This window comes from Chelon labrosus (assembly GCF_963514085.1).
Source record: "Chelon labrosus genome assembly, chromosome: 17".
Classification (NCBI taxonomy): Eukaryota; Metazoa; Chordata; class Actinopteri; order Mugiliformes; family Mugilidae; genus Chelon; species Chelon labrosus.
The window spans coordinates 25,371,333-25,386,509 of NC_140350.1; the positions used below are offsets into that span (position 1 = coordinate 25,371,333).

At 43.2% G+C, this 15,177-nt stretch overlaps 1 protein-coding gene across 1 annotated transcript in view; it reads left to right on the forward strand.

Moving 5' to 3' along the window:
* Positions 1-2,629: 2,629 nt before the first annotated feature.
* Positions 2,630-15,177, forward strand: part of sgcd (sarcoglycan, delta (dystrophin-associated glycoprotein)) — a 133,242-nt gene continuing 120,694 nt past the window's right edge. Inside the window, exon 1 of the mRNA XM_084564843.1 lies at positions 2,630-3,010. Within this exon, the coding sequence (XP_084420969.1) occupies positions 3,008-3,010 (3 nt within the window). The 5' untranslated portion in view covers positions 2,630-3,007. The remainder of the gene's footprint in view (positions 3,011-15,177) is intronic.

Here is a 15,177-nt window from a genome sequence, read left to right on the forward strand (position 1 = left end):
CTGTGCTGCCACGCTGTGAGGCAGTATGTTAGAAAGCTCTCTGCTGAGCCACGTAGCACACAGGTCCTCCTTCTTCTTCGGAAGTCCTAGGAAGTACAGGCGCCGCAGTGCCGCTTTCTTTTTTTCTTTTTTTTAACAACAGCTGTGATGTTACTCGACTAGGAGAGCTTGTCAGGGATGTGGCTTCCCAGAAATCTCAAGCTGTGAAGATACAGCTGATGGTTTCAGCTCCAACAGTAGTTCAAAAACCAACAAAACGCAAACAAAATATAAAGATCAATACTCTGTTTAGTACTTTAACCAGCCAGATCATTCTGCTTTTATCTGAATCAAATAACAACTCGTTTGTCCTTTAGCTCTCTTTGTGTTTTATATATTAAAGGACAGAGGTAAATTTAGTTGTTAAGCATTATTTTTGGTTTTGTTTCAACTCAGCTTTAAAAAAATAATTAGAAAAAACATCAAAATGATTCCAAACCAGCTCAAATCATGATCTCCCCTGGAGTCAGTTTCTGGACTTCATCCTGGTAAGTGGACTTGTCTCCTGCTGAGATGAGTCCCACTGTCCTTGTCTCATCCTCATGTTTTCTAATAGAGCTGGAGATGTGGGTGGGTGTACAGGCATGTGGGGAGCTGTGTTGCTGAAGCAAGGTGACAAAAAACCTGCTCTCAGTTCTAGGCTGTAAAAGCAATGACATGAATTCAGTTTATTCATAAATGAACTTCACAGAACGCACAATAAACATAAAAAAGACGCCACTGTTCCTCCTGTGAATGAAGATGGTTCTTTAACTCTGGTTTGCTTGTCATTCCACCGTCTGAAGCATTTATGCTATAATAGAAATATCAGAAATCTCATTAAAATACAAAACAAACTATAGCTCTAAAATGATCAGAGTTAAAGCGACACTCTTGGGTTCACGAAGAAACAGATAGCAAAGCTTACATCTAATCCTGAGCAGTTGTATTTCACTAGTTGTACCTAATAAACTACAGCCAAGCGTATTTTGGAAGGATAATGAAACCTAAATTGCTTTTTTCTCCCACTGAATACCAGCAGCAGTCAGTCTCTGCAGCCTCTGTGGTGAATAATACCACATTAAAAGCTTTTAGGTCCAGACCCAGGACATGCAAAGAGATCAGCTCCTCAACACAACATGAAAAAACAAAGTGGTTGTGTGTTTCAAATGACTTTTAATTATGGCAGTGAAACATTTGTGGCTTGATTTAATTAAACAACGAAAATTTAAAGATCTAAAAATCAAGTATGTGAGTATATTTCTAAAGATCTAATGACTTACACAAAGGACACTAGTAGTAGATGAAATAACTTTATCAGAGAGATGCGTTTCAGCTTGTGGCCTTCATCAAGGTCATCCAGAAACACACAGCAAACAATACATTTAAATAAAAATAACCAATCATGTACATGCACATATACAGGTAAGCCAATGAGGCACCTGCAAAGTGGGCTTTGACATGTCATGTCTGGACCAGGACGGCTTGTCCTCATTGATGGACCAATGAATTCTGAATTCTACCAGTGAACTCTAAAAGAAAATGTCAGGACATCTGTCCATGAGCTGAATGTGAAGAGAAACTGGGTCATGCAGCAAGACAACGAGAACCAAGAACACAAGTGGTTCTACAAAAGAACGGTTAAAGAAGAACAAGATGAATGTTTAGGAACGGCCAAGTCAAAGTCCTGACCTTAATCCAATAGAAATGTTGTGGAAGGACCTGAAGCAAGCAGTTGATGTGAGGAAACCCACCAACATCTCAGAACTGAAGTGGTTCTGTTCTGAGGAATGGGCTAAAATTCCTCCAAGCTGCTGTAGACCACTGATCAGCAGTTACCAGAAACATTTAGTGACAAGGAGGTCACAGCAGATACTGGACACAAGGAGGACATGATATGAACACACTAATTTTCCTGAATAAACAGACAGAAAAGTATAATATTTCTGTTTCATTTGTGTGATAGGGTTCTCTTTATCTACTATTTTTAGGACTCGGCTGCAGTTTTGAGTTGTTTATGAGTCGTGCAAAGACTTTTAAGCATGTACATGATTGGTTCTTTACACATTTTTACCTCTTTATTTAAATAGATAGTTTTCAGTGTGTTTCTGGATGACCCTGATGAAGACCACGAGCTGAAACATGCCGCTCTGATAAAGTTGTTTCATCTGCTACAGGTGACGATTCAGTCTTGAACTTGAATTTATTTTCTCCTCCATTCACCTTGGTAGTAGGTGAAGTCCTAGATGAATTTCTGCTTTTCTTTGTCTTTACAGAGTTTTCTGGTTTCTTTTATTTGTAGCGCTACAATCCGTTTTGCCAGCTAGTGATAATAAAGTACAAAATAACACAAACTTCCATTTAATTAAGATAATAATAAAACAGAATGAAACAGAAAGTATTTTCCTGTGAGTTGTGACGTAGACTGACACACACACACAAACCTCCAAACACGCCCCCGTGAATTTGCTCATAAAGCACCGGAGGGGCAGAACTCAGGATGTGGAGAGGGAGGGGTCGTCATGACAACACAACACTCTCAAGTCAAGCCCCGCCTCTTTAAACTTCAAACCCACATGTGTCTCTGGTTCTAAATCAGGCAGGAAGGCAGGGCTGCAGCTCAGAGCAACAAGACGAAAGAAAGGAGGGAGACAGCCGGGTCACAGGAGTCCACCGCGCGTCCAGGAAACGGCTCACAGCGCAGGGGCTCGGCCAAAAGAGGCGGCGAGCACTTTGTTATTGGAAAAGCTGACAAGCGAGTAAGGCAGCAGCGGGGAGGGAGGAGAAAGACAGACAGAGGTGGCTGCCTGACTTTGAGTTGGTCACTGAAGGCCTCATGCAGCTTCTTAGCAGCAACTTAATTCAGTTTTTGTCTGCCTGACCCACCTCGACTTCTAGCAGAGCTCACCAGGAGCCCAGGAGGGAGGGAAAGAGAGAAAGTAAAGAAAGGAATAAGTCAAGCGAAGGAAAAAAAAAAGAGAAAGGAAACATGGTAAGTTTGGTTTCTCTGCATTGTCTCTGGGCTGCTCATGGACTGTGACTGGGTGGTGGGCGGGGAGGAGGTGGGCCGAGCTCTGGCTGCTGCATAAAGTGGATCACATTAGAGTTGGACTGACTCCTTCTGAGCTTTATTTGCCTGGAAAAAAATATATATATATCTCAACTTGCTGCAACTTAACAAAAAAAGCAAGCAAAACATTATAACCACTTAGCTAACGCAGAGTCTCCAGAGACTGCAACAGCTAAATTCATTTAAAGCAGTAGGTTGGTTTTAAAAAGAATGGACGGAACTTTATTTTTCCTTCAGATTTGAACGTTGCACGGCTGTTTGCTTTGAATCTCAGTCTCAATCTGTGTGTTTAGAGAAAGGCAGAAGAACGGTGGCTGGGTGGGCTGACCGGCCCACTTCCCCGTATCAGTGCTGGCAACACATTTGGCTTCAATTACCTTGTCCCTCTGGGGAGAGAGCTGCTATAAATAAGTAACAAGAAGCTGAGTGTGGACAGACTGCAGCCTACTGTCGGGGTTTGACTGTAGAGGGGGGAGGCACATGCCTCAACACTGACTCTGGTTCTGCTCTGGTTGAGAGGGATCAGTGACGGGCTCAGTTGTGGTGAAGTGGTGTGTTTGTTGTTGTGGACCTGAGAGTGTGTGTGTGTTGTTTAGCTGTGAGTGGGTGAGAGTCACGTCTTGTTTTAAATCAGTTGGTTCAGGTCCAAGTTACAGCTGACTACTGTTGGAAAGTTTCTGGCACCACAACATTTTTATAGATATATCTCATCTGGAATATGAACAGGATTTAATTCAGCATCATCTGATCTGAGTCCCTCTCTGATCCTGAATGTCCTAGAGTTGGTCTCCAGTAGGTTCCTAAAGTCTGTCCTTGTCTTCCTTGTCTTCTCCTAGAGTTGGTCTCCTGTAGCTTCCTAAAGTCTGTCCTTGTCTTCCTTGTCTTCTCCTGGAGTTGGTCTCCTGTAGCTTCCTAAAGTCTGTCCTTGTCCTCCTTGTCTTCGCCTAGAGTTGGTCTCCTGTAGTTTCCTAAAGTCTGTCCTTGTCTTCCTTGTCTTCTCCTAGGGTTGGTCTCCTGTAGCGTCCTAAAGTCTGTCCTTGTCTTCCTTGTCTTCTCCTGGAGTTGGTCACAAGTAGCTTCCTAAAGTCTGTCCTTGTCTTCTCCTAGAGTTGATCTCCTGTAGCTTCCTAAAGTCTGTCCTTGTCTTCCTTGTCTTCTCCTAGAGTTGGTCTCCTGTAGCTTCCTAAAGTCTGTCCTTGTCTTCCTTGTCTTCTCCTAGAGTTGATCTCCTGTAGCTTCCTAAAGTCTGTCCTTGTCTTCCTTGTCTTCTCCTAGAGTTGGTCTCCTGTAGCTTCCTAAAGTCTGTCCTTGTCTTCCTTGTCTTCTCCTAGAGTTGGTCTCCTGTGTCTTCCTAAAGTCTGTCCTTGTCTTCCTTGTCTTCTCCTAGAGTGGACTGGATTCAGTCCAATAAATCTTTCAGTCAAAGTTAATGTAGTGTGGAGAGGGTAGCTGGTACCTTGTGTTCTCTACTCCAGAAATGTTCTGGTCATCCAACGCTGCCATAAACTCCCTAACCCTCTCTGGAAGATGTTTCTCCTTGACGCTGTCTCCAGGAAACTTTTCTCTTCTTTTAAACGTTCAGTGTTTGTTGTTGTTGTTTGGGTGCAGCCTTTGACTGAGTGGACTCCATGGATTCTGTTTAGATGATCAACTACTACCACCTCACCACACATCCATAAAGACGTTATGATGCTACAGACGTGGTTTTGGTTTGAATAACTACAAAAGATCAGGTTTGACAGACGCCAGACATCGATCTGATCACATCCCTGAAACAGGATTCTTTCTAATATTTGTTCGAGGCCCTTTTAGACACTTTTCTCTACATACGTTTAGTCAGATCTGAATTAATGGCAGGAACAAGTCAGGCACGATGGAGACAGTGTTGTTTTCTTTTAACAGGGACGATGATTAAATACTGTGTTGCTTCACAAGTTGACACTTTTTGTGATTTATGTTGGATTGCTGCCATTTTTCTTGTGGAGGAGGTCAACCATTGTTGTGCTTCATTGTTGGTAAATGGTCTTGTGTACATGCAGCTCCACTGAAATAAATTACTCAGATTTTCTCACAAGTCCTGAAAGTAGACGAATAATAATAATAATAGCTTGGACTTATATAGCGCCTTTCATAGTACCAGTACGAAGGGAATCCAATCAGTCATAAGAAACATGAAATATTATGCTTGTGTATTTACTTAGTCTGGAGAATGAGCCAACGTTACATATCTTTGAGTTGCTAAAGTATGTGGACCCTTGTTTCTGGTATCTGGTGATGGCTTCACAGTCATGTGACACATCTAGCCATTTGTTTCTCACAAGCACACATTCACACAGCAGTGCCAAGGACTGGGAGTAACTCAGGGTCCAGTGAATGCTCAAGGACACTTAGGCATGTGGTCCGTGTTCTGGGGATCAAACCGCTGACGCTCTGGTTCATGGAAAACCTGCTCTACCTACTGAGCTACAGACTTTCCTGTGGAATCAAAAGAGACTAGCAGTGATGTGGAGACTGAAAGTTAAAGTGATGATTGGAGAAAAAACATTCGGTGACCTACACAAAGGAATTCTGACTGTCCACCACTTTGGTTCCTGCCATCACATTCACCAAGCTAATCTCATCTTGGAGCATCAGGAACGAGATCACAGCGTTTTCTATTCAAATAGAAGAAGAGCTAGCTATGTCCATGGACTAGCAATATATTTTATGTTCTGCTTGTTTCTCTTGGAAACATTTGAGGTGGGGGATTTACCAGGTTTAACTGAGGGAACCAGAGCTCAGAGCAGCATGAACTCACATCTGATTCCAGCAGTGATCCGTTTTCATATTCACCGTCCTTCCATTTTGTCAAAATACGGCTGATTCTTCATGAGCAAACCTGCAGGGTGGATATCCTCTGAATGCTTTGATTTGTGCTCTTTAAAGCACCTCCCTGCTGCTACAGTTTAAAAACATGGCCCAGACTTCATTTACTTTTACAAAAATTAAACTTGTGAGAACTTATTTACGTGCAGAAAGAAACCAGACGACTTTTCAATCTCTAAGTTGCTGCCTCTGGACTTGTGAAGGTCTCATTACGACAATTTTTGTGACGAGAATATGACGTGAGATAGAAGTCTGTTCACCAGTTGGATGATGCAAACTGGGAGATCATGGAAATGAGCAGCATTACTGGACAGATTAGCCTGAAGTAAAGTGTTGTGAAGTTTGTGTCTTCAGGGGTCGTCTGAAAACGAGAGGTTTCATCCCAAAGAGGCTGTCCTTGACTTTTTAAAAGTAAAATTAGGTTTTTAGGCCTTTCCCACTAAACTCTACAGTGATAGGCTGCTTTACATCACAGCACCATTATTCCTTAACCAGTACTCTGACAGGCTGTCAGTTTTACATACCTGGCTGCTGACATATCCCTTCTAAAGACATCCAGCTTGATCCAGACCCTGTAGTAAAGCATCACTTTGTCTAGCTCTGACATCAAAGTGCCTGGCTGTTCATGATTGGCTGCTCAAACTTTCTGCTTTAATTAAAACTTTGCCTTTGTCTGTCAAGGTCATAGTATATCCAAGAAAAACAAAACAAAAAAAACAAGCTGAAACAAGGAGAACTGGTCTAGTTGGGTTTCTAGAAGATGTTTCATCCAAGTGTTTGCTTCTAGAAGACTCCTCTCCAGGTACTACAGCTTCCTCCCACCGTCCAAAGACATGCTGGTCCTTTAGAGGCTAAGCTGTAACAGATAACGAATTATATCTCAGTCCACCGTTCAGATAGGGTTTTTTCTTTATTTGAACATGAATGTCTTCCTTGACTCCTCTTTTAAACCCACTCATTTGGGCACAACAGCAGTCACATGTTAGTCAAAGAAGACGGATTGGTTTGGAAGTCAAATTGGACAACCATTCTCTGAACAGGGGAGGTGCACTTAGATATAATCTGCCATAAATTCACAACAGTCTTAACATATTTCTCCAGGGAGTGTTACCCCTGTTCACACATTGAGACTGGAGCCTCTGGTCATTAATGGGTTGTTAGAGTGTCTTTCACTGGGGAAGAAAACAAGATCAGAATAGTTTTATCTGGTCGTTAGAGACCCTAGACATGTAGATTTCACATGGACAACACCCTCAGATGTTCCTGTTTAAAGCCCATCTCCCTCCAGTCTCATAGAACTGAACAAACTACTTGGATGTAACATCATCATGAAACTCTACAAGCCCAGTTGCCTTTGTTTTTTGGAGAGAGGACCTGATAAGTTTTCTTTTTACACTTTTTAATCGCAAAGAAAGAAAGAAAGAAAGAAAGGCAGCTGTCTTCTTCTTTCTACTTTCATTACATTTATCTGAAGTAGCCTCCACTGCCAGGAAACTCAGAGTCCCACTGCAGCTCTGACATGCAAAGCAGCTCGCTGCTCCAGGACACACAGCAGCTGTTGGTCCACACACACAGTTATATTAGGAACAGAGTCAGGGCTCCAAATATTCCCCAACGTCCTGCCCCCACCTCCGACTCTCTGTCCCTGCCTCTTCGTGTGCTTTTTACTGTCTGCCTGCCTGCAAGCCTCCAGCTGTCTGCCCCGACCACAGACAGATAGGAGTCCAGAGCAGCGTCAACATATTTATAGCTCTGAAAGGGAACCCTGCATGAGAGAGACCTCAAGTACTCACAATCATGAATTCTGAAAATGAGTATGTTTCTAAAATCACGACTAAATACTTGGAAAAACTAATGATATCCTCGTCAGCTGTAGTTGATGCACTAAACTAAGATGCTGCAGGTTTAACACAAGTTAAATTTAGCATGGTGACTGTGTGTCACCCTGGCAGAGTTTCCTCCCACCAAGTTACAGAAGCCAGCAGCAGAGTCTGAGGGCTGTCTGCTGTTTGCTGAGAGCGTCTGGAGGTTTTATTCTTTCTCAACCAGTTTCCACGCATTAGAGGCACGCTTCAAAAAGATCGGCCTCGTTCTGATCTGATCAGCGTTTGGCATCCGACCAGCGGCTCTGCAGCTTCCACCGCTCCGCCGAGCAGGTGGGAGGCAGGGGCCGCTCGGCCGTGGTTATTAGCACTACTGTAGCTCTGGAAACTTGTCATAAAAATACATGTTTGTTTTAAGAGGGCCAGAGAAACAGTTACCAAGACAGAGACCAGAGAAAAGTTAAAGAAGACAGGATATCTGGGGACAGAGTAAAAACCAAGGAGTTAATCTGTGCATTTTCAGGATCCAAGGTAGAACTAAACAAAAACAAAACCAGAACTTTTAATAAGGAGAGTTTTCCAGAGAGTTTTATTTTCGTACTGCTTTTAAGAACCACACTCTGTGCATCGAAATGAGTCAAAATAATACTAAAAAATACTAAAACTAATTTTGCAGCAGCTTCAGACAGACCCCGTGATCGGTGACGGCTGCAGACTCCTCTGATTGGAGCAGCCCTGCTTTATGTTTTACGTGTGAGTCAGTCACTGGGACGCTGCTGAGCTGCATTTATAAAAACAATACGGCTGCACATCACGTCTCCGTTCTATTCTATATATTCAGCGGCTGTCAGCGTGCCTTGTGGATTTAAATTGCAGGCACCGTAACTGATCTGACTTTTTCACTGCGCGCATTGAGAGCGACAGAACACAGTGAAATGTTTCTGCCTGTCATCGTGAGACTGCATCGCTCCTGTTTCTCGTCTTTCCGCTAAGTCGAGCCAATAACCGGCTGCTCACATACATGAGGACGCTTCTCATTTTACTCTCAGCCAGAAAGGAAATAAGCCAAACCTTCAGCCTTCTCTTTTAAGTGTGATAAACGCGTCCCTGTCTCACAGAACACGAGCAGAGTCTCGATGTGTTTTTGAACCTTGGGTTTTCAGATCTCCTCCTTTCGCTGGTGCTCTTCTGATGCGTTGACGTGTCTGTGATGAAGCACATGCTGGTTGAACACCATGATGCAAACGGCACAGAAATGACAACGCTGTGAAACCACTTGTGATCTGCAGAGTAACTTTACAGAGATCTGTCAGTGATACTCCTCACAGCGGCAGCTCCTTGTTGTTGTCGTGCATCAGTCTCTGCTCTCCTCCCTCGGTCCGTTAAATAAATGTGAATGTTTTTAAAGCTCATGTGTTCTGCTTTAAACCAGAGTCCAAACTAGATTTGATGAAACAAGTGAGGCCTTTTCCTGGGAATCTATTTTACAGATAGAGTCTTCTTTCACGCAGTGTTTCTGTTATTGTCTCCTCCCTCCTGCAGACAGATGGATTGATAGAGCTGTGGGTATGTGGGGGAGGGGAGGGGAGGGGAGGCGTGAGAGGAAAATGAGTCTGAGAAGTGGATGTGAGAAGCTGGGTGGAAAAAGGAGAGAGGAGAGAGGGATTTGCTGAGTGAGTGATAATTTGAGGATTAGAGTTTGGAGCAGGGATCGAAGTGAGCCGAGCCAAACGCTTCCCACATCCGCTTGGCGTGGCGCTGTCAAGTCATTTCAATGGAAATTATGACCGCGCCCCCGTTGTTTGTGGCTGTCTCTCTGCGGGATAGATAGATCCTGAAACCCTCCAGAGGACAGTGGTCTGAGCCAGACCAAAACGTAAAGGACGCTGAAATGATATCCACAGAGATGTTGCTCATTCTTAACTCACTGTTTAATGAGCTGCGTCCTGAAAGCACCTGGACGGCTGGGGGCCCATCCATTACACTCTTCTTAGTATTTGTTTTCTATCATAGTGCGATCAGCCATCAGGCAGGTCAATTACCAGGAGAAGTCCGTATTTGTTCTGGCGGCCATTTCTGCACATCGCTGGATTCTTCAGGCGAACTGAGAAACAAGAATTAGAGTCCTCCGGTCCGTCAGGGCTCCTGCTTTAAAACAAATCAAAACAGGAAAGGAATGGAGTTGTTTTCCTCACCTCAGTTCAAACTTTAACTGTCACTCAGGCGCTGAGTGCTTTCCGTGATTCACGCGACTGCTTTATTTTCTGAAACAGCTTCTTTTTCATTTCTTTCTTCTTCTTTTTTTTATTACCCGGCTGATTGTGCTCGGCGTGAGCTCTGTGATTGCGGCCGCAAATTTCAAAACTCAAAATCATGTTTTTAACAAAGCAAAATACTTCTAAAAGTTGACCCAGTCTTCACAATTGAAGGCTATAACATGTTTAAAAGTACCAAGATTTAATGACGGCAATCAGTTCATCCTTTTCAGTCTCCTACCAACAACGCTGGCTCCGGTCCGTCAGACCTCTGAAAAGTCCACGCTGATGAATGAGTGTTTGATGGAAATGGGTTTGTTATATGCTAGTTTCAATCTGTCAAGGACCAAGGTGGAGCGGCTTGGTGTATTAATCAGCCTGGTTTGTTCAGTTTTGGGAGATTTGGGATCGTTGCAAAGAAAAACACTCTGGAAGACTTTGGGTCAACTCCCACGTTTTTTTTTTTTTTGTTGCTGTTTTTTCTGTGGTGGACAGTTGGTCTGGAGCAGAGATGCCTTCACTTTTACAATGACTGAGTTAAAATGATCTAGATAGGTGGATGGACTGGATTTTAAGTTCCTAGCTCCAATATTTTATATTATAGGAGCAACTCGTTAAAGATTCCCTGATTTTTATGCAAATTTTAGAGCGATTTGATTTGGGCCCCTCTGGGCCATATTTTATAGTTACAATAAAAGTACTTCGATATACTATGTATTTTTGTACTTCAATATATTTTATATCGGGTGAAATATACCCGACGTTAGTGATGGTGTTAGTAATTCTAACGTTAGTGTTCTAGGGTTAAAGTTACTTAGCTGGAGGACTAAACTTATTTTTTCCATGAACCAGTTTAAATCCGCCTCATGATAAAGTCCCAGTGGAGAGTTAGTAGACTCATGTTCTGATTAGAATCAAGTCTGTCTACGCCAGATAGTATCAGGAGTGAAAGATTTACTCAGTTCCAGTTCCAGAGTTAGAACGAGCTGCTTTACTCTGATCAGAACTTTTACATGAACTTAAACCAAACAGTCAGTGTTTAATCTAAACATCTCACCTGCAGACTCTCTCTGTTATACTTCAGTTTGAACAACTTCCTGTCATCTCCCTCTCTGGTCTTCCTTCCTGTCGGCCCAGAATAACTCTTCTCCCCTCTGGCTGTTTGTGTTCATATCTCACTGTGTATCTTTTAAATAATTAAGAATCTGTACAGTATCTTAGAGAACTGTACAACTCTGATATTCTGACACACGTTAGAGGAGCAGCTCGTGTTTTTGGGCTCGTTTTGTTTCCGCTGAGCAGATGTTATGTCAAGATAGAAGACATCCTGTCCACGGCCAAACCGAGTGCTGAACTGTGATCTCAGACTCCTGCACGCTGGCATGTCGTCTCTGGAGCCACAACAGTTCATGAGACCGTCGGTTCTACTGTCTTAATAAAAGCAGCAGTTGAGATTCGATCTCAGTTTTGTGCTCTGCATGTAAATAAACACAGACATCATTTGCGGTGCAGCTGCTACTGGATCTCTACCCACCGCTGTTTCAGAACCATGAACAGCTGTTTGTGTGTGTGTGCGTTAGGACTTGGGGAGCTGATCCATATTTTGGAACAAGCTGTGAAGCTTCTCTCTCACATTAGTTATTCAGATTATGACTGAACCCTGAAAACTCTCACACGCATCGTAATTTCACCGCCGTGCAGTTTGAAGCAGTGACAGAAAAACCTCGTGATTTCAGTCTCTTTCCTCAGTTATGTGTCAGTCAGTTTGTCTCTTGATTCGTCCTCCAATGCTTCCTTCTCCCTCAGTTCAGTTTTATTCTGTAAGTTCATGTGAGGTATTTCAGCCCCATTTCTTTATCTCTCTGTCTTTTCTGCTTTCGTCTTCCATTTCTCTCTCTTTTTATTTTTATTTTTAAATCTTCATCACGTCCCAGAGAGAGTACAGCATGACTGATTGGCACTTACCATGAAAATTGTTGTTCTAAATAGTCCCAAGACTTCCAAACACTGCGGCAGCTTGCATACAAATGAACGTTCAGAGCACATCAGAGAAGATGGACAACTGCAGCCGAGCTGGTATAACGATGATGCTGTGGATGAGTCGTGCGCAGTAAGTGCTGCAGATGTCTACCAGAAACCGTCTTTGAAGTGCAGAGAAGTCAAAGCCGCCATCAGTCAGCTCCTGACTCGACGGCCGAGGAAATTAATGCAAAGAGGTTTTAGTCCAAAATGAAACTACGGGCTGGATGAAAAATCCTGACACGTTGTGGATGTTGAGCTTTTCTTGAGATCCAAACAGACGTGTCGTTACATGAGCTGCATCCCGTCAACAGTCTGCGTCCTGTAGATAATGATGTGTGAATATATGATAATGAAACATGCTGCTGATCTGACGTGTAGGAAACCTGTCTGACGCACAGGTATGTACGATAGGTAGACGGCTCCTCAAAGGAAATAACAGAATGTGTTATTTCCTCCTGTCCTCCTGAGTGAGACACGTATGCCTGCACCATCAGGAGGAGGTTTTCTTTTTCCTAAATGGACAGTTTAGACAATGCAACAGATTGACTATTGACTAAGGTTTGGTTTGGGCAACTCACTGAAGGAAAGGTTCAAGTTGCCATCAAACATAAGCAGCTTATGAGCGGCTACAGGAGCCGTACCTTTCTTATATCAAGAGTAAATGAGAAACAAATATGAACTAATTACTTTCTTATTTCTAATGAACTCTTAGGGAGCTTCTTTCCCTTTTCATTTAATCATCTACAATAGCAGTTATTCTCAGCTCCTGTTGAGTAGGTGTTCCTTAATGTGAGCCAGGACTTGTAGCAGGAGAAAAATAAGAAAACTTTAGAGGAATTAAACTCTTTTCACATCTCAGAGCATTCAGTTTTTAATTCTATCCATTCAGCCAGTATTTGGTTAGGTACTAAAACTATTTGATTACACTTAGCATTGCAACCTTCTTTGCCATTTTCTTTGCTACCGCGGTAACACGTCCCACCATGGCTGAGATGTTTCACAGAACCACAGGAGGGCTGATGGCTGTGCACAACCAGAGAGATCTTAGTTCAACATCAACCTCAACAAACTTTGCTGACGTGATCAACAAATGTCTGGAAGGAGCCAGTGTTAGCTGCTGGTGTGAAATGGGAGACAGACCATGGAGTTAAAGCATGTTAAAGCTCAATGTCGCGTCCATCCACCCCAACCTCCTCCCTCTGCAGACTCAGTGTTTTCGTTTCCTTCCAGTGGAAAACTGTCATAATTCCTTTGGCTTTCTCTCTGGAAAGCCACAAACACTTGGAGTTACTGGGCATTAAAGAGAACTGTCTTATATCACATATCACAGGGAGACATTTGGAGTGGACAAGCAGTCGAACAGATAACAAACCCCACACTCACACAACCTGTGTGGATCTTTTTAAAGCACATTCCACTCCTCAGTGTTATGTCCAGAGCCCCATGACCTTCAACCCGGTTTCATCTAACAGATAAAAATAAACTGAAACTTCAGATGTCAGCCACACAGGGAGGTAAACTCTCCAGACAACAGCAAACCCCAGCATCTGACCTTCCACTCGTTCTCTGAGCCTCCTCTTCAGATCAAAAACTGACCTTTTATTATCTTTTATCACACCTGGAGCTTCATTCTCTCTTCTTTCATTTTCCTTTCTGAAACCATTCAGCTACTAGTGTTGTGCTGTGATTTCCTCCTTCCTTCCTTCCTCCTGTTGGCTCGGTGCTAATCACAGCTTTGCTTTGGTAGATCTGCAACCCTCTGGTGCTCCAAACATCAGCGTGGCGTCGCCCTGAAGCTCTTGAAGCTCTTCAGACGGAGCACCCTCGAAAAATAAATTGAATATGTTTTCGTGCGACCGTCACAGGGCAAGTTATTGTCGATGCCTTGAGAGTTTCACCTCAGACTCTATCTTGAGTTTATAAACTGAGGACTGTCATCCTGTAATTATACAAACCTTTCTTTGTTACCATAGTTACTGATTGCTGGCAGGCAGCTGGAGATGAAGCTTCTTCTCTACAGTCTACTGAGCATAAAGCATATTCCTTTACTGACGTTGTTGTGTGTCAGGTGACAGTTCTGACCACTCCCAGGTCAATGCATGATGGTAGTTGGTTATCTCTTGGTTAGTGGTCTCTTTGTTGAACAGCTGGAGGCGGTGGATGGAGTCATGAGCAGTGCTAAGGTATTTATAGATAACATGCAGCTTCCAACTGTCATGATCAGGCCGGACTATTTACCACCTCCTTTGACAACGGCTGAACTTTGCACAAGTTCATTTCACAGATAACTGAGTTCCTCACAGAGCACTACGCACAAAAATAGAATAAAAGGAGAACTGAGAGGAATGTTTGATTATCCAGGGTGAGGCTTGGTGTTTGTGTTTGTTGCTGCACTAATTGTGTCCTGTTCCCTGCCATTTCCCCTGAGCTACGACCAGCTGCTTTGGCGATGTGATGCGGTGACATTAGAGAACAGAAACCTGCAGTGTTTTCAGTTCATAGCTCCAAGACAGAGATAACGAACGCCACACTGCTGCTGCTACACTTCAGTTCAGAAAGTTGCAACGACGTTAGCAGCTTGTTATCTTTACCTTCAGGTTGGATCGAGGGCTCTACACAAAGGCACATATGCAGCATGTGTTGCAATTGATGCGTTTACATGTGAACTAGTATCAAAGGAAAACTACCAGCTTCTAATAACCATGTAAACACCTGATCTAATCTCTCTGAGTGGAATGAATGTGATGTGAGAAATAACAGTGAGTGTTGGATAATGTAGAGATCTTCTTGATCTTCTGCCATTAAAATACTTGTCATGACAAAACGCTGTCATTAGCAGATATGTGTTTCTCTGATGAATCATTGATGCTGAGCTGCTTCAGAGCCTGATGAATTATTTTCCTTTGGTCAAGACTCCCGCTGAGCTCAAAAGAAATGTGGAAGCCCACAGCAAACACCGCAGTCGTGCGTCCAAGAATCTGCCTGCAGGACGCTGCTCTTGGCTGCAGATTAATATTTATTTACTGTGGTTTTGGAAGGAGAAGTTGTGTGCCATCTGGGCGAGCCGCAGAAAATCCACAAGCTTCCTCTGAAAAATCCCCCAGAGACCAATCCAATAGTCAGA